The sequence below is a fragment of the Oncorhynchus tshawytscha genome, linkage group LG20 (assembly GCF_018296145.1).
Source record: "Oncorhynchus tshawytscha isolate Ot180627B linkage group LG20, Otsh_v2.0, whole genome shotgun sequence".
Classification (NCBI taxonomy): Eukaryota; Metazoa; Chordata; class Actinopteri; order Salmoniformes; family Salmonidae; genus Oncorhynchus; species Oncorhynchus tshawytscha.
Window position 1 is genome coordinate 39,804,246 of NC_056448.1, and position 25,197 is coordinate 39,829,442.

General features: G+C 42.6%; 2 protein-coding genes across 8 annotated transcripts in view; both read left to right on the plus strand.

The window, feature by feature from the left end:
• Window positions 1–478: 478 nt before the first annotated feature.
• Window positions 479–7,321, plus strand: aldh7a1 (aldehyde dehydrogenase 7 family, member A1). Its single transcript, XM_042302643.1, has 18 exons — window positions 479–729; window positions 1,720–1,773; window positions 2,203–2,268; window positions 2,370–2,450; window positions 2,676–2,799; window positions 3,386–3,518; window positions 3,768–3,812; window positions 4,028–4,105; window positions 4,250–4,347; window positions 4,450–4,491; window positions 4,701–4,795; window positions 4,948–5,032; window positions 5,168–5,274; window positions 5,610–5,726; window positions 5,926–6,023; window positions 6,291–6,364; window positions 6,446–6,521; window positions 6,833–7,321. Exons 1-18 carry the CDS (start codon window positions 535–537, stop codon window positions 6,885–6,887), a joined length of 1,623 nt encoding a protein of 540 aa, XP_042158577.1. The 5' UTR covers window positions 479–534; the 3' UTR covers window positions 6,888–7,321.
• A 303-nt stretch (window positions 7,322–7,624) lies between these two features.
• The window catches only part of LOC112220005 (rab-like protein 6), a 33,350-nt gene continuing 15,777 nt past the window's right edge, over window positions 7,625–25,197 (plus strand). For 4 of the 7 annotated variants that reach the window (XR_002948813.2, XR_002948812.2, XR_006079474.1 and 1 more), the window contains exons 1-10: window positions 7,625–7,760; window positions 9,143–9,635; window positions 10,589–10,723; window positions 11,216–11,263; window positions 13,127–13,182; window positions 15,439–15,530; window positions 16,656–16,796; window positions 17,269–17,374; window positions 22,301–22,404; window positions 22,712–23,181. Coding sequence is in view for 4 of the 7 variants with exons in the window: in XM_042302642.1 (XP_042158576.1) it covers window positions 9,506–9,635; window positions 10,589–10,723; window positions 11,216–11,263; window positions 13,127–13,182; window positions 15,439–15,530; window positions 16,656–16,796; window positions 17,269–17,374; window positions 22,301–22,404; window positions 22,712–23,181 (1,282 nt within the window). In the remaining 3 variants the exon portion in view is untranslated. The remainder of the gene's footprint in view (window positions 7,761–9,142; window positions 9,636–10,588; window positions 10,724–11,215; window positions 11,264–13,126; window positions 13,183–15,438; window positions 15,531–16,655; window positions 16,797–17,268; window positions 17,375–22,300; window positions 22,405–22,711; window positions 23,182–25,197) is intronic. The other 3 variants (XM_024381538.2, XM_024381539.2, XM_024381541.2) reach the window with 3 other exon arrangements.

Genomic DNA, 25,197 nt, shown 5'->3' on the forward strand with positions numbered 1-25,197 from the left:
CCAGATGCAAATATTTTCTTGTTTGTTATTTATTCACGGATAGCTAGGGGCATGCTCCAACACTCAGACATCATTTACAAATGAAGCATTTGTGTTTAGTGAGTCAGTCAAATCAGAGGCAGTAGGGATGACCTCTTGATAAGTGTGTGAATTGGACCATTTTCCTGTCCTGCTAAGCATTCAAAATGTCATGACTACTTTTGGGTGTCAGGGAAAATGTAGTGTGAAAATGTCATTATTTTCTTTAGGAATGTAGTGAAGTAAAACTAAACGTTGTCAAAAATATAAATAGTAAAGTGAAGTACAGATACCCTCAAAAACGTAGTACTTTGAAGTATGTTTTACTTAAGTACTTTACACTACTGGGTTAGGGTAAGACAAGAGGTTTTAGAGTAGGAACGCCCCAAGGATCCCAGATAGTACTAACAGATTATGTCTGAAGGAGGTGCCGCGCGTGGACCAATCACTGGCGAATGTCACGAGGCCCAAGTGGAACTGGTGGAGCACGCCGTTTATTGCACCGGATATCCAACCATGCAGCGCTGCTTCACATTAACCATTGTACGGCACTGGGCCCTTCGAAAGAAACTTTTCACTATCAGCTACCAACAATCAGCAGCCATGTCTACACTTCTGATAAACCAGTCCAAATATGCCTGGTTGAAAGAATTAGGCCTGAGTGAGGATAATGACGGTGTTTACAACGGGAACTGGGGAGGCAAAGGAGAGGTAAAACATGCAAGGGGATTAGCTAGCTACACGTTATGTGGGTCCTGAATTCTAAATATAAATCCAGACATTATCGGCAAGCTAACTAGGCCACATAGTGGACTTTGCTTAGGACGTTAAGCTAAAAGCCCAAGTTTGACAATTGAGACAGATCAAAATGTTACGCAAACTTGTCCGAATAGTTTGTTGCTTTGACTTTTGAGTTTCTTAATTCATTGACACATTTGATAGGTTATACAATGTAGCGTTAGTAATCAAATTCAACCAATTTCAGTAGCTATGTTTCAGCGAATATGTCTCCACTGTACTTGGTTAGCATAGCAAACTAAGTTAGCTAGGTAGCTGGTTTACTTTTCTACCTAGACACGTCGTCGAGTTTCTTGAGACTACAGGAACCTACTTTACGCGGTCTAGCTGGCTAGCATAACGTTATCTAGCTAGCACATGGTCTCTACGGGTAACAAAAAGCCGTGCGACAGATTTACAGCTGTCAAACTATTACATGACACTTACAGACATACAGTACTTAACGAGGCAGTTATGAAGTCACTGTAAATGTAAACTGAACTTCCTACAGTTTTCTTTTGTCGTTTATATATTTTTTTGCGCACTGCACATGTCTTACCCTACAGTGACACCTATCGGCCAGATATGATACCTATCGGCCAGATATGATAGAAGGTTGAATTTGATTCAATTGTACTGAAAACTAATTTACTCTCACTAACCCCCAATGCAATTGTCAGGCAGTATCATGGTATAACCCATCGACACCATTCCCTTTTACTGTATTCTTTATAGACTAGCGTATAAAGAGTAAGCTACATAATGTCAAGTATAAGTAGTGGACAGTGTGTGTTGAAAAGTGCACTGCTATCTCAGTGGCTTCAGATAGCAATGAAGTATCCAATTCAAAGGCTGTGAACTGTATACAGTAATAATTTCCCTGCTCCTGTGGTGGGGTGTTCGAATCGGTGTTCTTTCTTCAAGGTCATCACCTCATATTGCCCTGCCAACAATGAGCCCATCGCCAGAGTACGCCAGGTAATGTCAATAAGGTCTCACAGTTCTATCAGTATACCACGGTCACCATTTAAAAAAATATAAACCACTGCTACCATTTTGCAATTTAACATAGAAATTGTGCATGGCCCCAATTGTGGTTTTCTGTTCAATTCTGCTCACCCAAATGTCAACATGGTTTGTTTAAAATGGCCGACCATCTCATTTTCCAAAAGCTTCTGAATGGCCTTGTCTTCAAGGCCATTCAGAAGTTGTTACTTGTTCGAGCCAAACCAGGTTTATATTCATAATGCTTCCCTAAAGATCAAAAGTCCAATATTAATCATCTGACCTGGATTCAAAGTTACTTTATATACTTTATTTCTTTAAGTCTCTCTTAAAGGAGCCTTACTGACCCCAATGCAAAATGTTAATGTAGTGAAGTTACTGGATACTGTTTCCTTTGTTCAGGCAACCATGGCAGAATATGAAGAAACTGTGCAGAAATCGAGGGATGCCTGGAAGGTGTGGGCAGATGTAAGTATGGTGGCTTAACCAAGAATGTGTCTTCATTGCTCATTTCATTTCACCTTTTGAACACGCCAACACTAAAAATCACATTTTCTCGTCAAATCTAGATTCCGGCCCCGAAAAGAGGAGAGATTGTGCGTCAGATTGGTGACGCACTGAGGAAAAAGATCAAAGTCCTGGGCAGTTTGGTAAGACCTATCACAAATGTGACCGCTGTAGTCTTGGCTGCAATCACACAGTAAAAGGGCAACATAACTACGATGATGAGATTCATAGCAGCTCCGTAGACTTTGACACTACCATGCTAGAGCTTGTCTCTTTGGTGTTTCAGGGGAGAGGACAGAGCCATGCTAATAAGGGATGCAGTACTCAAAATGGAACAGTGCTCAAAAGGGAAACTTTTCTGTTTGTAGGTGTCCCTGGAGATGGGAAAGATCTATGTTGAGGGAGTCGGCGAGGTGCAGGAATACGTTGACGTCTGTGACTACGCTGTTGGCTTGTCTCGCATGATCGGCGGTCCAGTTCTCCCCTCTGAAAGTAAGTCTGCCGTTAACAATCCATTAAATATTGTCTTATTTACCGAAGGGTGGTTGTTGGTTTAAGAAAAGTGTGCAGGCTTTTTGCTCCATTTCGGCTCGAACACACCTGATCCTGCTCATCAGTTGCTCACCACGAACTTGTGAACAGGGCCACATATCTAGCATCTGTCCCTGTAGTCTTATTCATTATAATCTAAAAAGGCTAAACTGACCCTAGATCTGCACTCTGAGATGCTTTGTGGATACGGGCCCACGGGCGGCAGGGTAGCCTAGTGGTTAGAGCGTTGGACTAGTAACCGGAAGGTTGCAAGTTCAAACCCCCGAGCTGACAAGGTACAAATCTGTTGTTCTGCCCCTGAACAGGCAGTTAACCCACTGTTCCTAGGCCGTCATTGAAAATAAGAATTTGTTCTTAACTGACTTGCCTAGTTAAATGAAGGTAAAAATTATTTAAAGACTGGAGGACAAGCCTGCACACCCAATACTTTTCCAGGACCGTAGTTGGATGTTAGAGAATCTTGGGATAGGAAATGGTGGTGTTAAATACAATTTTGTCAATTTGAAGTAATGTGATGTCTCTTTAGGACCGGGCCACGCGCTGATTGAGATGTGGAACCCTGTCGGTCTGGTGGGCATCATCACAGCCTTCAACTTCCCTGTGGCCGTCTACGGCTGGAATAACGCCATCGCCCTCATCTGTGGCAACGTCTGCCTCTGGTGAGCGCCTATAGGTTCACACTGTTAACTGTTCTACATCATTGAAATTATAATGTGTATCAGTCTTTCTCTGACAGTTTAATTTTAGTGATGTCTTTTAATGTTTACACCATGTCGCAAATAATTTCTGCAAGGGGACAAAGTCTAAGCTATAAGGACTCAAACCTGTTTGAAGGGAATCAGGTTCACATTATGGCAATGTACACAGCTCCTATTCCAGTTCTGAAATGTTTGTTGATTTTCCTCTAGGAAAGGAGCTCCCACCACCCCTCTAACCAGTGTAGCTGTAACCAAGTAGGTGTTTTGGGGTATTTTATCAGAGATTGAAGAGTTAATGCAAATTCTCTTATTTTAGTTACTGTCACGTTGAAGAGAGAATGTAGACTACATTTGCTCATACTCCAAAATAGACGAGGCTCAATTAGACCACCAAACCATTTTTCAGCAACACACAGATGTGTAGGATTTAGTTGGATTGTGCTCAGTTGTGTCCGTGCGTGTTCCAACAGAATCGTGGCTGAGGTGTTGGAGCAAAACAACCTGCCAGGTGCCATCTGCTCCATGACATGCGGTGGCGCTGACATCGGGTGAGTCCCCTCCCCTAGTGACTGTCTTCTGTCCTTTCTCCTGGTACACTACTCCCTAGAAATACAAAAGGATTTTATTGGATGTAGGCAAGAGGGAGTGTCCAACATATTTCTTACACTAGTCTTTCCCTTTCGACCCCACAGCACAGCAATGTCGAAGGACGAGCGCGTCGACCTGGTCTCATTCACTGGCAGCACCCACGTGGGCAAGATGGTGGCCATGTTGGTGCAGGAGAGGTTTGGTGAGTCGGCACCTTTTTCACCTCTCAACCAAACTTGACCACATTTGGGACGCATTGCTTAATTTATTTTTTAAAGGTGACTTAAGTGTTAATTTTGTACAGGTCGTAATTTGCTGGAGCTTGGCGGGAACAACGCCATCATAGGTAAGGGCGTGAAGACACTAGCTTGTTGATTATTGTCATGATACTGCGACTTTATACATGCATGAGCAGACATATTATGAATTGCCTCAGAGTAGCTAGCACGGAATGGTATGATAATTACGACTGAGAATAATAGCCTGTCCATTTAATTTCTCAGGAAGTGTGTATATACGGTTATGTTTCTCAGTTGACAGTATGTGTGTCTTCAGTGTTTGAGGATGCTGATCTGAACCTTGTGGTGCCTTCTGCCGTCTTTGCTTCTGTGGGAACTGCTGGACAGCGCTGCACCACCACCAGGAGGCTGGTAAGTTGACGGCAACATATAGACCACTATGCTCATATCTGACCAATGAAACGCACACATGCAGCAGTCACACTCTGAACTACAATCCAAGGCCCAGTTTAAATTATTTTACACTCCCTTTCTCCTTAAAGTTACTGATTACTTTGTTTTAGATGCTGCACGGAAGCATCCATGACGTAGTGGTGGAGAGGGTAGCCAAAGCCTACAAACAAGTCCGCATTGGAGACCCCTGGGACCGTAAGTGCTTCTGTAAAATGGATCAGCAAATTCTGTTCAACTTCCATACTAAGGTGGCTGAACATGTGACCACAATACAAGTGTGAATAGCATGGTGCATGTTTTTAATATAGACGCCCCCCTTTTCCCCTACAGCGAGCACTATGTACGGCCCGCTCCACACCAAGCAGGCTGTGGACCAGTACCTGGCAGCCATCGAACAGGCCAAGCAACAGGGTGGCACTGTAGTGTGTGGAGGAAAGGTACTGTGCTCCTGCTGTGTACATAGAGCACCTCTGTGTGATGTGGGCTGTTATGTAGTCTAGTCTGTTATGTAGTCTATCTCAAGGAGAAAAACCTGTTTAAAGAAAAGTCATGTTTATATGCCATTTATAAGAGGACACACCTTAAGTTGAAAAATGACACGTGCACTACACAATCCTTTACTCTTTTAGCTCTAGCACAAATGATCAATGGATCAATTTGGAACCCAGTAGAAACCGTAAATAAGACCACAAACCGTTATCTGCTAATGTACGCAATAGCTGTCAAATAAAACCTGAAAAGTGGGAATATCAGAGTTTGTTTTGGTTGCCAGGTGATGGATCGTCCTGGAAACTACGTGGAGCCCACCATCATCACAGGGCTGGCTCACGATGCACCCATCGTTCACACAGAGACATTCGTACCCATCCTCTACGTCCTCAAATTCCAGGTAGGGCATCCATTACCTTCTGTCTCAGGAGCCTGGTTAAAGGAGGCGTAACACTGCACTTAGTCTGGTTCAACCAGGTAAGCTGTACCCAGTGCAATGTTGAAAACCAGAAAAGGTGGCTACTGGCTCATTTTGATTCTTGGTTATTCGGGGGGGGGGAAATCAAATTCCTGCTAACTCTTATCTGTTGTCCACTCAGACTGAGGAGGAGGCGTTTGCCTGGAACAATGAGGTCAAGCAGGGCCTCTCCAGCAGCATCTTCACCAAGGACATGGGCAGAGTCTTCCGCTGGTTGGGGTAAGAGCTGGGTGTTGTGTATGAAGAAGTCCTTCTGAGGCGACGTGGTTCCTGAATGTTAGTGGGATTTGGGTTGTGGCTGAGGACTGGGTCTTAGCTTGAAAACAGGTTTGATCCACTTGATGGACAACAAGAATACGGTCTCAGGTGGACCACAGTACACAACGCTGTGTGTACAGTGCAATATAGCATCTAGTCTAAGTGGTGTAGTAGACATTGGAAAGTGGAGGTAGGCCTATTCATTGGAAAGATGCTTTCTTCCTCTAGACCTAAAGGATCGGACTGCGGCATCGTGAACGTCAACATTCCTACCAGCGGAGCTGAGATTGGAGGAGCCTTCGGTACGTTGGCTGTCTATCCTTCTGTCTGTAGGCTTCCCTGTGTGCATTAGGCTAACTGCTGACGTGTGTGTTTGTTTCCAGGTGGGGAGAAACACACAGGAGGTGGACGGGAGTCAGGCAGCGACTCTTGGAAGCAGTACATGAGAAGGTCCACATGGTGAGTGAATAAAATAAATAATCTCTGCCAGATCACACCCCACAGGAATATTTCAGTTTGTTCCACATCTCACCTTTATGGCAGACCCTCTATCACAGTTGGAACACTGCCATGTAAATTCTTTAACATATACGCCCCAAATTCACCGCACTATAAACCATGGTTTTACCTGGGTCTCCCGTCGGTATATTTGGGTTATCATACTCCTTTTATAAAGGGTTGGAACGATTGCAAACTATGTAATTGAGCATTGAGGGGGGATTCTTGATTGACACAGTTTTCCTATTCTAACTGTTCTTCTCCCCCTTCAGCACTATCAACTACAGCAAGGATCTTCCTCTAGCTCAAGGAATCAAATTTGAGTGAAGCGGGCACACAAGGAACCCGGACCCGGTCAACCTTGATGAATCTACAAGGGAAACTACAACACTAACTAACCATTTGGACTTTGCATAGTTTATTCTCCAAAATGCTAAACTTCTGTCCTAGCAACTTTTACAATCAGAAGAATAATTGGACTTGGCCAAGTGGGGCAACCGGGTGCGTTTTGGGTTGGTCATGGTGGTGGAATGCGGTTCAAGTATATATCTTTTTTGTGACTTTAGGGGTTGGTTGGAAATGGAATATTGATACTCCCATTTTTCTATTGAAAAGATGTTATATTTGGCTGAAGCGGTCATAGAACTAACCACCCTAGTTGTGTGCAATTTGTTTGTGGCACTTAACTGTAGTACTTAACTCTGCTTTCTAATACTGTACCAGGTGCTTTGTACAAATAAATCATGCCTTTGTTTTGGGAAGATGTTTATTTATTTTTTTCAGATTTTTATTGCAAGACCGCAAAACAATTTGACAAGCACTATATTGGTGTGTGGCACATGTGTGCAAATGTTGAATCACATCACTTCCCATTTCACATGATTCATTAAGGGGTGTAAAGGTGCATGTAGCCTAATATGGTCCATTTGTTACATAATGCAAAACAAACGACATGCCTGCCAACAAGTGTTAGTACTGTACAGTGTGTACTCGCCATATATTGGCTCCACTAGGGGCACCATTGAGCCTGAAATAAAGGTTTATCCAACTCCTCTTCTTGATGTTCTGCAGTTGTCGTCGGGATGATGAAGGATAGCAGCCAGCTAGGGAAATGCCTCTTATTGCTTTCAAATGAATGATTCCCAGATTTCTTGCATAAACCATTGGGCTGGGATGGTTTGTTCGGTGGCTGACTGTCAGGTAATTTAACGAATTCATGATAAAACACAGGTCGAGAAGACGAGGATGTGACATAGCTATGTTGTGACGGATAGCTAGGCTAGTTAGCTATGTTAGCCTCGGCAGAATTGAATACCAATGAACGTGGGCAGTCTTGACACGTAGCAGTTAACACAGGCAGAAGACAGTGGATAAAATCCAGGATATGCACGAATGTAAATCGGGCTGTCGTAGTATGCACTCGGCAGGTTGTTTGTGGAATGTTTTATTGCATATTTAGGTAACTAGTTAACTAGCTTACAACGTTATACAGCTGGCTAGATGTCAGCTCAGGCTCTGATGTGACACGTGTGAGAAAGGGTGCACAGAATGATAAGCGCTGTATAGCCCGTGGATGAAACGAGTTAGCGAATGCAAGAATTAATAGAAACGTCGTTATTCCTCTAAAAGTCTTAGTTAATTCTGCTCTACTGAATTCATAACACTTCTAGCTACCTGACAACTTCAGATGGGCTAGGACGTGTATAAGAGCTCCACAGTGGAGTTCTCATAATACCCATAACATCTGTCAAACGGGGAAAGGGTCCCAATTGTTTTTCCACCATAAATATTTCCCACAGGGTATTTTAGAAACACTTAAAAATAAGGGCTGTGTTTCATGTAGGCTTACTCTGGCGTGATATTTTGATAACCATGCGAATCTCTCTCGGACAAGGTGACGTATCAATATATTCTGCCCTATTCACTCTCGAAAATGTTAATTAGCATCAAAGTAGACCTCATGCAAAACTACAAATCCCTGCAAGTCATTTCTAGCAGACATCTTTGCTAACGGGTATTGTTTCAATTTAAAACTTGCACAAGACAGTTCACAGAATTGTCCATTTTAAATACAGTTCGCCAATTTATTAATTACTACATTTAGCTAACATTAGATAGTTAATTCAGAGATTCTTACCTTTGCCTCAATTCATCAGTCTCTTTCAGATCATGGCATTTGTAATTCTTTAAGATAGTCACATTTAGCATTTCGTCTTTGGGGGGTAAATACAGGCGAACATATTGATAAGTCTCCTTGTCCTAGAGACATTGACACAGTTATCAAAATGTCACACCAGAGTAGCCTACACAAAACACAGCCCTTATTTCAAGTGTTTCTATAATCTCTTATGGGAAAAATGAATGGTGGAAAAACAATTGGAACCATTTCCCTGTTTGACCTCCAGGTTCTATGGGTATTATGACTCCTACTGTGGTACTCTGTAAACAACATGGATTTGATTCATTAAACCATCTGATATGACATATTTACCAGGTACTGCTTTATTTCTCCCTGTATGAACATGTGGGTGAAGTTTAAAAAATCCATGAATGTTCTTCAATTTTCTGTCTCTCTTTTGCAGATATCTACTTGATGGATTCCATTGAACATTATTATTAGAATGCAACCAACTGCCTCAATCACTGAAGACTGTTTGACAAAGTATCACCTTGCTTGACAGAACAGGTGCTTCTTGTGAAGGAGGCCTCCAAACTGTCCTCGATTTACTGAACTGGAAAGCAAAATGAAGACATCCCAGACCATAAATCATGACTCTGGTTTACCTGTTGATTTTTGACGGACGTATAAAATAATCACTTGATGTTTCGGTGTGTGTCTGCAGGATACTGACTCTTTCTTTCTCTCTCTCTCTCACACACACACACACACACTCTAAAGGACAACTTCTTGTATCAATCCAGAGTTCCCAAAGAGGACCGTCAAAATGTTTTCGGCTCTTAAGAAGCTGGTGGGCACCGAGCCTGGCCAGCTAGGAAACAAAAGCATTCCAGCTGGTTTGCAGTCAATGAACCAGAGCCTACAGAGAAGGTTTGCCAAGGGAGTACAGTATAACAGTAAGTAATTCAGCTCTTGAAAGTGATATCAAGAAGACCTGAAGCCCGGGATGTTGTCTTAAAGCAATTGTCCAGTGGAAATCTCACTTTCATATTCTGTTAACTCATAACCAAATAATGTTGTCGACTCGTTCTACACTCGTCTTTATGGCCAATGCATAAATAGGAGAAAAAGAAAACGCTTGAAAAACCCTAAAAAAGCTTGCTATGTCCTCATATGACTTCATGTTAGCTAATTTTATAAACAGTTTGACTTTTTCATTCTGCGCTCACACAGAGCTCTGTTAGTACAGTGTTGTAGGACTACATTAGAGAAGATAATTAAAAATGAATCATGGCTATCTGATCACCTTACCTAATGGTCTATTTTTCTATGGGGTCGAAACAAGTATGGTTTGTTTAGGCCTTGTCTTTTGAATGTCAATAACATTGACATGTTCCATACCTGCAGCAGGATGCCTGCAGCTATTCATTTGGAAGGAATATTATGTTTTACGTAAGCTATGTGCCTGACTGTTTCTGCACTCAATGACGTTGTCTTATCTGACTACTAAAGCAGAAACATACTGGCACACAGGCTGTTTCACTTTAAAGGGTTAGTTCACCCAAAATACAAATCAACAACATTTTATGAAGAGGCCTACCTAGAATGTAGTGTTTGGACCTGGAGAGTTAGCCACCCAAGATTTGGGTTTGTTTATTTAGCTACAGCATTAGCATTGTCTGCTCAAATCAATAGGAGTGATAGGGTTGTAGTTAGCGTACTCCAGTCTGCGTACTCCAGTTAGCATACTCCAGTTAGCATACTCCAGTCTGCGTACCTAAGGCTAATTTCCTCAGGAAGAGTTCAAGCACTTCCTTGATTTCTGTTATTGTTGCATTCTCTCCATGAGGGTCTTAAATAATATCACAAAAATGTCTCCCTGCTTTCCCCCTCTCTCTCTCTCGTTTAGTGAAGATCATCATCCGTGGAGACCGGAACACGGGAAAGAGTGCCCTATGGCACCGACTACAGGGGAAGAAGTTTCTGGAAGAGTACATCCCCACACAAGAAATCCAGGTCTCCAGCATCCACTGGAACTATAAAAGTAAGATGCCGTGTGTTTGTGTGAGAGCCACACACTAGTGGTCCTCTGTAGCTCAGTTGGTGGAGCATGGCTCTTGCCACGTCAGGACAGTGAGTTCGACTCCTGGCATCACCCATAGGACAAATGTATGCACACATGACTGTAAGTTGCTTTGAATAAAAGCGCCTGCTAAATGGCATATACTATAATGTTATTTGTACATGGCGTCAAGTCTTTTAGCTATCATGTGTATTGTATGGAGAAAACAACTGTCCAAGCCTTTCAAAAGCGCTTCCACAGAGGGAATTTCATCGTAGTATAGACCTATGTACTGAGATGTGACTTTTAAACAACATCAAAGGATTAAACAAACCTTCAGTTTTTAACCATAGGAATGTTGAAAGCTGTAGTCAAATGTTCCCAAACTGTTGATTCAGAATTGTCTGAATTGTTACAGTTTTCTTATTATCAAAGGCATTTTAGTGATTGCAGATTGTGTTTTTTCCCTCTTAGCGACAGACGACGTTGTCAAGGTGGAAGTTTGGGACGTGGTGGACAAAGGTGAGCCTACAGTGTTGCTCAATGTGATTTGCTGTAAAGCAAAAGTGACCAATGTCATCTGCGGTAGATAGGAATGGGTGCAGGCTTTTGTTCCAGACAAATAGTATTTTCATTTAAGATTAATTTAATCTGGTGTTACTGCATTGTTTGGTTAAAACAAAAGCCTCTACCAGCATTGCGTCTCTGCAGAAGTGTGTTTACGTTTGGCCAACCGCTTCTTTAAAGAAAGCTTACTGAAGTGTTCCTGTTGAATGTAAAACACACGTTCAACAAAATGAGGTATTCATTAAAAAAACTGTGTACAATCTGTAGTTTTGTTCGCATTGAATTCCATGGAATGTTAGTTGACAGTCAATCTGTTACAAATACACTGACATAATTTAAGCTATAACGCTGCCATATTGTTCTACCTCTGTCTGTCCGTCTGACTGTCTGTCTTGATTAATCAGTAATTTCAACTAACTAAAAAACTAACTATTTTTTCCCATTCATGTTGGTGTTTTCTCATGCATTTTTCACCTCCTGTCACCTCTGTAGGCCAAAAGCCTCCTCCTGAGGGCTTAGGTGAGAGGTAGCCTAGCCTGTGGTATTGTGAACTAGTCTAGACTGCCTGTGCAGCTAGGACTGAGTCCTAACCTGAGATCTACAACAAAACTTCCACGTCTGTGGAAATCTCCCATTTATGTCAATCTGTTATTGATATCAATGTGTGATTTATTTAGTTGCACTTGTGTATCTCAAGTAGGAATCAGCCCTTGCGCTGACTTCGACATCTTATCCTGTGTGCTGTGCTTTCTGGAAACATATTCTGGGCTTTACATGGAGTGCTGTGTGGCCATGTTGTAGCCATGGTCAATGGTTTTGTTCTATTGTAAAAAAAAATATAAAAAAATAAACTTGAGTGGTTTGGTGATAAGTAGCCTAAATGAAGATGACTGCACCATGAAGGGACTCTGAAGGGTTGGGATTATACAGCCTATATGGCAGAATAGTGGTGATAACATTAAAGTTAGACCAAGAGATATGACAATATCACTGTACATAGCAGGGCAACTTCCTGCTTACAGAAATGAACAACAACCAAATCTATTGTCTCAACGGAGGGCATCAATTGAATAGATAAGACTTGGCAGATTTAAATGACGTGGTTGTTGATAAATTAATCAGGAAGACACCCCGCTGTGTATGATCTCATGTTGCTGAGTTTACCTTTAATGTAGACTGTTGATGGAATAGCGTGCATAATAATTCTATTGAAATATTGCTGCAGGTAGTTGAATGCCTTGGTTTTGACATTTCTCCTCCTTAAATGACAGGTAGTGAACACCGTGGAGAGCTGAATATGTTAGGTGCCATTTTGAAACCGTGACCTGCTTTTCTATCATCTTGATTATAAATACGATACAATACGATATACTTTATTGCCCAGTTACATGGACATTCATTTCGTGAAGTCAGCAAACAAATACAGAAACACAACACCCTAATAATAGACTTTATGATTCGGGTGGGACAGCCTCTTTCTGCCAGAATGTCAGCTGAATGAAAAACATTAAGAAACTATTTTAAGTTTCTCTGGATCACAATAAACCTGGAGAAAAATATAACTTGCTTGCCTATATGTGTTGCGGATGAGCAAATACCCATATTGATAAATGATCAATATGTTAGACACATGGAATTGATTTGCACATAAGCCTACATATTTTAGCATAGTTACCCACTGCTACTTCAAGTGTGTGTTGTCTTTCCTCTTATGCATTTTGGTATGCTATACGTCCTCTGTGTGAAACCACGGTAAGTGCCTTTCCTTAATTGCTTTTCTGCCTCGCTAATTGTAATCTCCTGTTTTCCCAACCACTGCAGGGAAAGGCAAGAAGCGAGGAGAAATGCTGAAAACGGAGAATGAACCCCTGGAGGTAAGTGCCATATGATTGTTAATCATCAATAACAAATTACCTTCATTTCTTACCATTTCTATTCAAATACAACCCCCTGCTTTGAACAGCGCTCATTTGGGGCGGCTAAGCACGACGCAATGCGGAGTGCCTGGATACAGCCCTTAGCTGCGGTATATTGGCCATATATCACAAACCCCCAAGGTGCCATATTGCTATTATAAACTTGTTACCAACGTAAGTAGAGCAGTAGAAATGAATGAATACTTGTGATATACGGTCTGATATACCACGGCTGTCAGCCAATCAGCATTCAGGGCTCGAACCACACAGTTTATAATTAGCTATATGACATATTTTAGTAATTGCAATGACAAAAAAGGACTTCAAGATTCTGTTGGTTGGAGGATGGTTTTTATATAACCATTTTAGGATCAACCTTCCATGTAAATGAGTTGGATATAAATTATATTTCATAAATCATACACTGCTCAAAAAAATAAAGGGAACACTAAAATAACACATCCTAGATCTGAATGAATGAAATATTCTTATTAAATACTTTTTTCTTTACATAGTTGAATGTGCTGACAACAAAATCACACATTATCAATGGAAATCAAATTTATCAACCCATAGAGGTCTGGATTTGGAGTCACACTCAAAATTAAAGTGGAAAACCACACTACAGGCTGATCCAACTTTGATGTAATGTCCTTAAAACAAGTCAAAAGGAAGCTCAGTAGTGTGTGTGGCCTCCACGTGCCTGTATGACCCCCCTACAACGCCTGGGCATGCTCCTGATGAGGTGGCGGATTGTCTCCTGAGGGATCTCCTCCCAGACCTGGACTAAAGCATCCGCCAACTCCTGGACAGTCTGTGGTGCAATGGAGCGAGACATGATGTCCCAGATGTGCTCAATTGGATTCAGGTCTGGGGAACGGGCAGGCCAGTCCATAGCATCAATGCCTTCCTCTTGCAGGAACTGCTGACACACTCCAGCCACATGATGTCTAGCATTGTCTTGCATTAGGAGGAACCACACCAGAATATGGTCTCACAGGGGGTCTGAGGATCTCATCTCGGTACCTAATGGCAGTCAGGCTACCTCTGGTGAGCACATGGAGGGCTGTGCGGCCCCCCCAAAGAAATGCCACCCCACACCATGACTGACCCACCGCCAAACCGGTCATGCTGGAGGATGTTGCAGGCAGCAGAACGTTCTCCACGGCGTCTCCAGACTCTGTCACGTTTGTCACGTGCTCAGTGTGAACCTGCTTTCATCTGTGAAGAGCACAGGGCGCCAGTGGCAAATTTGCCAATCTTTGTGTTCTCTGGCAAATGCCAAACGTCCTGCACAGTGTTGGGCTGTAAGCACAAACCCCACCTGTGGACGTCGGGCCCTCATACCACCCTCATGGAGTCTGTTTCTGACCGTTTGAGCAGACACATGCACATTTGTGGCCTGCTGGAGGTCATTTTGCAAGGCTCTGGCAGTGCTCCTCCTGCTCCTTCTTGCACAAAGGCGGAGGTAGCGGTCCTGCTGCTGGGTTGTTGCCCTCCTACGGCCTCCTCCTCGTCTCCTGATGTACTGGCCTGTCTCCTGGTAGCGCCTCCATGCTCTGGACACTACGCTGACAGACACAGCAAACCCTCTTGCCACAGCTCGCATTGATGTGCCATCCTGGATGAGCTGCACTACCTGAGCCACTTGTGTGGGTTGTAGACTCCGTCTCATGCTACCACTAGAGTGAAAGCACCGGCAGCATTCAAAAGTGACCAAAACATCAGCCAGGAAGCATAGGAACTGAGAAGTGGTCTGTGGTTATCACCTGCAGAACCACTCCTTTATTAGGGGTGTCTTGCTAATTGCCTATAATTTCCACCTGTTGTCTATTCCATTTGCACAACAGCATGTGAAATGTATTGTCAATCAGTGTTGCTTCCTAAGTGGACAGTTTGATTTCACAGAAGTGTGATTGACTTGGAGTTACATTGTGTTGTTTAAGTGTTCCCTTTATTTTTTTGAGCAGTGTATATAGACCTTTATTTATTGATATATATATATATACACACACACACACACACAGTGCACTTACTTTGCTTTTCATTATGAGGTATTGTGTGTAGATATCATTTTTGAATATGTCTGTAACTTAACAAAATGTGGAAAAAGTCAAGGGGTCTGAATACTTTCCGAATGCGCTGTACATAGCTCTGAATATGAATGAATGAAGGCCTAATGGAGAATGGTTTTCTCCTCTGTTGCGTTACTAGAATGAGACTGAGATGGCTCTGGATGCAGAGTTCCTGGATGTGTACAAGAACTGCAATGGAGTCATCATGATGTTCGACATCACCAAACAATGGTGAGCCTCTCTGTCTTTCTCTTTATCTCTCTCCTGTCCTCTTTCTTTTTTTATAGATCACTCTCTTTCTGGCTTTCTTTCTGTTTCTCCTTCCCTGCCCCCAACACACATCATGTAAAGTGACTTGGGCTACAGGGCAACTAGACAGTCAAGAATCCAATTATATCTGGGTCGGTGTGTGACAGCCAGTGATACAACTATCTGACCCAGGTCGGTGTGTGACAGCCAGTGATACCACTATCTGACCCAGGTCGGTGTGTGACAGCCAGTGATACCACTATCTGACCCAGGTCGGTGTGTGACAGCCAGTGATACCACTGACCCATGTGACAGCCAGTGATACCACTATCTGACCCAGGTCGGTGTGTGACAGCCAGTGATACCACTATCTGACCCAGGTCGGTGTGTGACAGCCAGTGATACCACTATCTGACCCAGGTCGGTGTGTGACAGCCAGTGATACCACTATCTGACCCAGGTCGGTGTGTGACAGCCAGTGATACCACTATCTGACCCAGGTCGGTGTGTGACAGCCAGTGATACCACTATCTGACCCAGGTCACAAAGATGTGCACAGAACTGGAAAAAAAGTATCTCTGATTATTAGTGTCTGTTTGAAGAGCCAGAACTTGATAACCCACCTCTAGTTGACTCTTTGTGAATGACTTAAACCAAGGCTTATTTTAGAAATTGTTGTTCAGCTAGCTTTCAAATCAAATCACATTTTATTTGTCACATACACGTGTTTAGCAGATGTTATTGCGGGTGTAGCGAAATGCTTGTGTTTCTAGCTCCAACAGTGCAGTTAGTGGTTTGACAAGATATTGTATTTCAGTTCACTAATTTACTTTCTGTTGCTCTTGATAAGATACATAAAAGGTTCCCAGCTTTACTAGTATAATCTGCATATTGAAGAACCACACAAGATTGAGAGTACAGTACATTCATACAGTATTATTGAGACACAACCACCCTCTTCCTATGCATTTTTATAAATCTCAAGTCGGGAGTGTTTTTGAATCCCTCTTTAATTTGTATATTTATTAACAATTAACCTACTACAATACCCTTTCATTCTTCCCTCTAACTTATATTTTGCGCTCAAGTCATGGGTCTATTTCACAGGACATTTGACTACATCGTGCGGGAGCTGCCCAAAGTGCCTACCCACGTGCCTGTCTGTGTGTTGGGCAACCAGAGGGACATGGGCGAACACCGGGTCATCCTACCCGACGACACCCGAGAGTTCCTCTGTCACCTCAACAGGTAGGGGGTGTCACAACTGCCGCGGGGTCCATTCAGTTGACTCATTCTGTTACTCACAAGGAGTTATGATGGTCAATGCTTTGCAGGAGTGTACCACTTCAGTGTTTTCTTCTCCAATGGTAAAAGTGTGCAAAACTCTCTACCCTCCTCGATCTATTACAGAGTGCTACACCACTCACCTAGTCCTTCACATGCAGAAATATCTGTCTCGAAGGGACACTTTTAAGGGAGTGTTGCGCTGTAACCCCTGAACTAATCATATTGAAATCTCTAGCTTTGTTAGTCTTTGTCAATAGATTTCATGAAACACATTCCTGATCAGTGATGTAGTGGTGAAAAAATACATGGCTATACTGGCTCCCTATACTTTCAACGCATTTTTCTGCAAAACGTGGGTGAACTGCGTTACTTTCGTTTACCCTCCGCTACACCACTGGTCCTGATATGTCCTCTACTTGCTTTGCGTTTGCAGGCCTCCAGGTTCTTCTTACATCCACTACGCTGAATCTTCCATGAAGAATGGCTTTGGCCTCAAGTACCTGCATCGCTTCTTCAATATCCCCTTCTTACAGCTGCAGGTCAGTCAAAATAAAATGGCTGCTTCTTCAACATTCCTATGGAATATGTGGAAAAGGCCCCCTTTTTCTCCTAGATTGGTCCTTTGAGCTGCGTATATACGAGTTGCCCCTAATTACTGATACAGGGTCAGATTGTCCCGTTTGGCTCAGTTGTTAGGGCATGGCGCTTGCAATGCCAGGATTGTGGGTTCGATTCCCATCGGGGACCAGTATGGGGGGGAAAAGTATGAAAATGTAGGCACTCACTACTGTAAGTCACTCTGTATAAGAGAATCTGCCAAATGACAAAAATGTAAAAATAATAATAATTATCCCCTTAAAATCTCTTAAGGATTCGCCCCTTTTTTTTCAATTTTCGCCTAAAATGACATACCCAAATCTAACTGCCTGTAGCTCAGGACCTGAAACAAGGATATGCATATTCTTGACACCATTTGAAAGGAAACACTTTGAAGTTTGTGGAAATGTGAAATGAATGTAGGAGAATATAACACATTAGATCTGGTAAAAGATAATACAAATAAAAAAACATGTATTTTTTGTACCATCTTTTAAATGGAAGAGAAAGGACATAATGTATTATTCCAGCCTAGGTGCAATTTTGATTTTGGCCACTAGATGGCAGCAGTGTATGTGCAAAGTCTTAGACTGATCCAATGAACCATTGCATTTCTGTTCAAACATTTGTGTCAAGACTGCCCAAATGTGCCTAATTGGTTTATTAATAACTTCAAGTTCATAACTGTGCACTCTCCTCAAACAATAGCATGGTATTTGTTCACTGTAATAGCTACTGCAGTGCAGTTAGCTTAAATTCTTGTTAATCTTTCTGCCAATATCAGATATGTCTATGTCCTGGGTTACTTACAACCTCATGCTAATCGCATTAGCCTACATTAGCTCAACCATCCCGAGGGGGACCCACCAATCCTGTAGAGGTTTTAATGGTTTACGGATAGGTGCAGGGATGGGTTGTCTAATCTTAGACCTGCAACTTCTACCTCGAGCTTCCTTCAGATGCAGTTTAGTCAAAACAAAATGTCCACCATCAAGGCCCAATTTGTTCATATATGGCATCCCCTCTAACCATGAGCCCTCTTTCTATTCATGATTACTTCATCAATGAGTAACACAGGGAAAGAGAAGCCAATACTCTTTTTAAGTGAAAGATGAACTACCACCCCAGTATGTGTCAGAGATGATCAGACTATTTTAGACATGGCTTCGGTGTTGTGCATCGATGTCTTGAGAGTAGGGTATAAATATGCGGCACACCCTGGCTCGCTATAAGGTTCAACACTGTAACTTTACTCTTACGAACACTGCCCTGTGCACGGTTGGTGTTAAAAATTTACAGAGTCATTGTTCATTCAGTGGTGTTACATTATTCAAGGCGAAAATGACACGGGGCACGGAGTCCTGTATCCTCTTCTCTTCTGTCATTTGAATTTTGGCTGAAAATGAACATTCAGGTTTAATTAGTCGTATGTACAAGATACATACGTTATACACTGTCCAATGAAATGCTCACTTGCAGGTTCCTTCTCGACAATGCAACAACAATAAGAAACAATATAAGAATATGATCATGAAGTTAACAGCTCAGTAGAATAGAATAAAATGTTTAGCATAAGTATAGTACAGGAAGGTACAATTTAGTATTGATATGGACCAACTTTTCCTGATTACCTGACGTCTTTAGCTTTTCCCCCCTTTCTTGTTCTTTCTGAAATGTATGGTTGAACACCTGGGCTGAATCTCATGAATGTTTCAGTGCAGGGTAGTATGGCTTCTCGCCTCCCTTCTTCACAGATCTATTTCTCCGTAAGTTCAGAGGGAGGTGGAAGCAAATTAGAGACTGGAGTGGAGGAGGAGGGGATCAGAGAGAAAGGGGAGGAGTGGAGGAATAAGAGGGTGGAAGGGAAAAGTTGCCCCGTGACTTTTGAAAAACTCAGATAATTGTCTATACTAGCGTAGAACAACGCTACATCTTACCGTTACCGGAAGAACCAGATTTTTTATTTATTTATTTAAAAAAAATATTTTTTTACCTTTTATTTAACCAGGCAAGTCAGTTAAGAACACATTCTTATTTTCAATGATGGCCTGGGAACAGTGGGTTAATTGCCTGTTCAGGGGCAGAACGACAGATTTGTACCTTGTCAGCTCGGGGGTTTGAACTCACAACCTTCCGGTTACTAGTCCAACGCTCTAACCACTAGGCTACCCTGCAGCCCCAATTTTTGCATGGAAATAAAATGTTCCAATATTTATGATGATGTATGACAAATGAGGACCCTAGAATGTGACATTGGCATACAACAGATCTCATGTATACATCAGAAGAGGATATTTCACAGTTGTTAAATGTTGTTTTAGGAATTTCTATCTTTCTCTCAAGGGATTGAATTTCTCGACTGCGAACTACAGATATAGGCCTAGCTCAGGCGTCGGCATGTGAAACCCTTGACTGCTAACTACAGATATAGGCCTAGCTCAGGCGTCGGCATGTGAAACCCTTGACTGCTAACTACAGATATAGGCCTAGCTCAGGCGTCGGCATGTGAAACCCTTGACTGCTAACTACAGATATAGGCCTAGCTCAGGCGTCGGCATGTGAAACCCTTGAGCTCAGGCGTCGGCATGTGAAACCCTTGACTGAAACCCGCTAACTACAGATATAGGCCTAGCTCAGGCGTCGGCATGTGAAACCCTTGACTGCTAACTACAGATATAGGCCTAGCTCAGGCGTCGGCATGTGAAACACTTCTGGATGGAAACTCTTAAGAGCTTGAGTGCCTCTGCTTCATTTCCCACATAACAACCCATCCCTGATACGTGCCATGTCCCACGACAGTGGTTTGAGGTTTTGCTCACATGAAATCCTTTCAGTGTTTTCCACAAGTACCTGGAGTAGCCAGCCTTAATAGAAAATGTAGCCAGCCAGGCCTCCCTGGGCTTGTCCTCTTGGGTTCGGAAACTTTTACTGAACGACCTACATTTTGGTTGTTTCTTGTACATTCTAATGCCTTGATTCAATCAGAAATACACAGCTAAATGAATATACCTTCCAAATTGGAAAAAGTAGTTGTGGTATTATGTAGAAGGACATGACTTTACAATTAATATGTATGAAAATGGATGAATTCAGTGTATTGGTTGTGGTTTTGCATATTGTCTAGGCTTATATGATCAGGATTATTTTCTAAGTAAAATAATATTAAACATTTTTGAACATTTAACCTGTCTTCTCTTGAGATTAAGGTCTTATTTACATGTTTACTGCAAGATTGAATTGCCACAATGGTGTTTGTTCTTGCCACAATGTGACTGCTATATGAAACACGCAAAAGAAAATAGATGAATGTCCCAGGAAACAAAAATATGACTAAGTGGATTTTAGAGGGAGCACAAAGAAATGTAGGCGCACAATGAAAGTATTTGAGGAAGAGTGTTTTTGTGATAAGAAATTACTAAAAGTTAATGAATTAAAGGTTTTTTGGGGGGTGTTCAATGCTCAATAAAATACAATGTATTCTAAAATATTTCAGTCACTTGGGTGAGACAACATTTTTAAGGGGCGGGCCTTTACCGTGGTAGAGGTAGGATTCCCATGTTTGTCTGAGAGATGAGATTCTCTGACATCCCTTTACTAGTAGCAGTTGAGAACTCAAATTAACAACAACCTAGTGTGTGTGTGAACAGAACGATGTAAATAGCCAAGAAACACGAGGACAAAGTCACACTTTCGTAGACTTTTGGATAATTTAGACCAACTTCTATGCTTGTGTGCTTCTAAAAATGAATCTTTCAGCACTTCACTCACATTGCACACACCACTCCAGGCACTGGTGCTGTGGTCCAGGCACTGTTGCTGCGCGTGAGGTGGGATATATATTATTTCTTTCTTTATTATTTTAATTTTTTTCACCTTTATTTATCCAGTTAAGCTAGTTGAGAACAAGTTCTCATTTACAACTGCGACCTGGCCAAGATAAAGCAAAGCAATGTGACACAAACAACAACAACACAGAGTTACACGTAGAATAAACAAGCGTACAGTCAATAACACAATAGGGGGGAAAAGAAAGTCTATATACAGTGTGTGCAAACGGCATGCGGAGGTAAGGCAATAAATAGGCCATAGTAGCGAAGTAATTACAACATAGCAAATTAACACTGGAGTGATTGATGGGCAGATGGTTATGTGCAAGTAGAAATGCTGGTGTGCAAAAGAGCAGAAAATTAAATAGAAACAATATGGGGATGATGTAGGTAGATTGGTTGGGCTATTTACAGATGGGCTATGTACAGCTGTAGCGATTGGTTAGCTGCTCAGATAGCTGATGTTTTAAAGTTAGTGAGGGAACTAACACAGAAATTAGGTGAAGTAGTAGAATTTTAGCAACCAGGAAATGGCGGAGCGATATCTGCATAGTGCACCTTTTAATTTAAGTGGATAAAGTAGGTGCTAGTGGAAAACACAGGAGATCTAGTTGATGCGTCCAGAACCACAGAAATAGAGGAAGACGTCACATCAGCTTGCTGCATTTTATCAAATGCCTGGGCCAAATTAATGACTATAATTATATGATATTTGCATCATTATGTTGTGCTTTGTAGGATAATAAAGTCAACAGTACATGCACATAAACCTTCTTCAGGCCTCGTGCAATTAAAACCAATATTTATTTAGTTTCTTCAGGTGTGCTCTAGCAGGGCTGGATCAAAAACCTGCAGACCAGGTAGGAGGGTTGGCCACCTCTCTGCTAAACTGTTGGTTTTGTGGTGTCTGTGGTAAATGTTGAGCATCTCTAATTTGGATTGGCTGGTTATTGTTGGTGCCATTTTGTTTTCTATTGATTAACTGTCCACAGCTAGCCTTGACTGATAGACTTGCCTCTATCTCGTTCTCTTTCTCTGCAGAGGGAGACCCTGCTGAGACAACTGGAGACCAACCAGCTGGACATAGACGCTACGCTGGAGGAGCTCAATGTTCAGCAGGAGACTGAGGACCAGAACTATGGCATGTGCGTATTTGCTAACATGCAGGCAGGCTTACACACACACACACACACACACACACACACACACACACACACACACAGAAAGGAATAGAGAAAGACGTTGAACACACAGACAAACACAGATGCCAATAACCCATCTGTTTCTCGCGATCAGCTACTGCAAATGTATAAGAGCATTATAAAGGTTATTATGATCATTAAAATCACTGTATATTTCCTTGTAAATACTTTGTAAACAAAATGTTGATTTAAATTAATTAATTAAATTAATTAAAATTCATGATCAAATCTGCTGTTTTGACCTCTCCAGTTTCCTGGAGATGATGGAAGCCAGAAACAAAGCTGGCTTCAGCTCCCCGGGGGGCCCTTCCAACGGCCAGAGCCCCTCCTCAGGCTCCCAGTCCCCCATCGTCCCGCAGAGCGGGCCCTCTACTCCTGGGGCCTGTCCCAGCCCCTGCACCCCCCAGCAACCCCCTCTCCCACCCCAGCCCCTAACTATCTCCAACCCTATCCCCAGGTCAGTTCAGGGTCCCCCTCCTACACCAACCCTAACCTTAACCCCTGTCCCCCTCTCCAGAACACTGCACTCCCTAGGGGTCCAGGTTACCCACAGCAGCCCCCGGCCCCCAGCCACTGCCCCCAACCCCTCAGGGGCTCCACCATGGGGGAACCACACCTGTCCCGACCCCCAGTCACCCAGTGTCACCCAGGCCCCCCCTGCCCAGAAGAGAGGCTTCATGTCGCGCCTCTTTGGATCAGCCACCTCTGAGACTCCCGCTGGTGAGTGTTGGAACCACACTGAACAATGATATAAACGCAACATGCAACAATTTCAAAGATTTTCCAGAGTTACAGGTCATATAAGGAAATCAGCCAATAAATTAGGCCCTAATCTATGGATTTCACATGACTGGGAATACAGATATGCATCTGTTGGTCACAGATACCTTAAAAAAAGGTATGGATCAGAAAACCAGTCAGTGTCTGGTGTGACCACCATTTGCCTCATGTAGTGCGACATCTCCTTCACATAGAGCTGATCAGGCTGTTGATTGTGGTCTGTGGAGTGTTGTCCCACTCCTCTTCAATGGCTGTGCGAAGTTGCTGGATATTGGTGGAAACTGGAAACCGCTGTCGTACACGTCGATCCAGAGCATCCCAAATATGCTCAATGGGTGAAATGTCTGGTGAGTATGCAGGCCATGGAAGAACTGGGACATTTTCAGCTTCCAGGAATTGTGTACAGATCCTTGTGACATGGGGCTGTGCATTATCATGCTGAAACATGAGCTGATGGCGGCAAATGAATAGCACGACAATGTGCCTCAGGGTCTTTCAAATTGCCATTGATAAAATGCAATTGTCTTTGTTGTCTGTAGCTTATGCCTGCCCATACCATAACCCCACCACCACCATGCTGTACTCTGTTCACAACGTTAACATCAGCAAACTGCTCACCCACACGACACCATACACGCTATCTACCTGGTACAGTTGAAAACCGGATTCATCCGTGAAGAACATACTTGTCCAGCGTGCCAGTAGCCATCGAAGGTGAGCATTTCCCCACTGAAGTTGGTTACGATGCCAAACTGTAGTCAAGTCAAGACCGTGGTGAGCACGCAGATGAGCTTCCCTAAGACGGTTTCTGACAGTTTGTGCAGAAATTCTTCGGTTGTGAAAACCTGGTTGGTCTCAGATGATCCTGCAGGTTGTGAAGCCGGTTGGATGTACTGCCAAATTCTCTAAAATGACGTTGGAGTCGGCTTATGGTAGAGAAATTAACATTAAATTCTCTGGCAACAGCTCTGGTGGACATTCCTGTAGTCATTATGCCAATCATCCCTTAAAAACTTGAGACATCTGTAGTATTGTGTTGTGTGACAAAACTACACATTTTAGAGTGGCCTTTTATTGCCCCCAGCACAAGGTCCACCTGTGTAATGATCATGTTGTTTAATCAGCTTCTTGATATGCCACACCTGTCAGGTGGATTATCTTGGCAAAGGAGAAATGCGTACTAACAGGGATGTAAACTAATTTCTGCACCAAATTGTTGTGCCTATACAACATTTCTGGGATCTTTTATTTCAGCTCATGAAACATGGGACCAACACTTTACATGTTGCGTTTTATATATTTTTTGTTCAGTGTACATTCCATTATGTAGGTCAGATTAGGGTGGATGGATGTTTCACTTCAAATGCATCGAGCTTTATTTGTGGAGCTTTATTTTAACTGTTTGTGGTGGTATATTAAAAAACAAGGCCAGGCGATTTGATCTGAAATGCTTATCTAATGGCTTCAAATTCAGTCAATTATTAATTAAGACAGCCGGACAACAAGGTACATGTCGAAATGTGTGAGTAGTGAGCGTCTCTCATGTGCATTGAGAGGCCGGAGTCAGTCTGTGGCATGTAATAGTGCTACAGCTTGGTTTGGCTGTGAAGGTTGGCTGGGGCTGAGAGAGCTAAGGTTTATATCATAGGCTGAATACAGAGAAGGGGAGGACTTTTGGCCAAGGTTTCCATCATCTAGCTAGGTTTCCATCATCAAGCTAGGTTTCCATCACCTAGCTAGGTTTCCATCATCTAGCTAGGTTTCCATCATCTAGCTAGGTTTCCATCATCAAGCTAGGTTTCCATCATCAAGCTAGGTTTCCATCATCTAGCTAGGTTTCCATCATCTAGCTAGGTTTCCATCATCTAGCTAGGTTTCCATCATCTAGCTAGGTTTCCATCATCTAGCTAGGTTTCCATCATCTAGCTAGGTTTCCATCATCTAGCTAGGTTTCCA

What these genes read in the sequence shown, in the direction of transcription:
- aldh7a1 (XM_042302643.1), top strand. Translation starts at nt 535, where the DNA reads ATGCAGCGCTGCTTCACATTAACCATTGTACGGCACTGGGCCCTTCGA. An exon ending in TCAAAGTCCTGGGCAGTTTG is followed by an intron (nt 2,451 to 2,675) that starts GTAAGACCTATC and finishes TTCTGTTTGTAG; the next exon opens with GTGTCCCTGGAGATGGGAAA. An exon ending in TGAGATTGGAGGAGCCTTCG is followed by an intron (nt 6,365 to 6,445) that starts GTACGTTGGCTG and finishes GTTTGTTTCCAG; the next exon opens with GTGGGGAGAAACACACAGGA.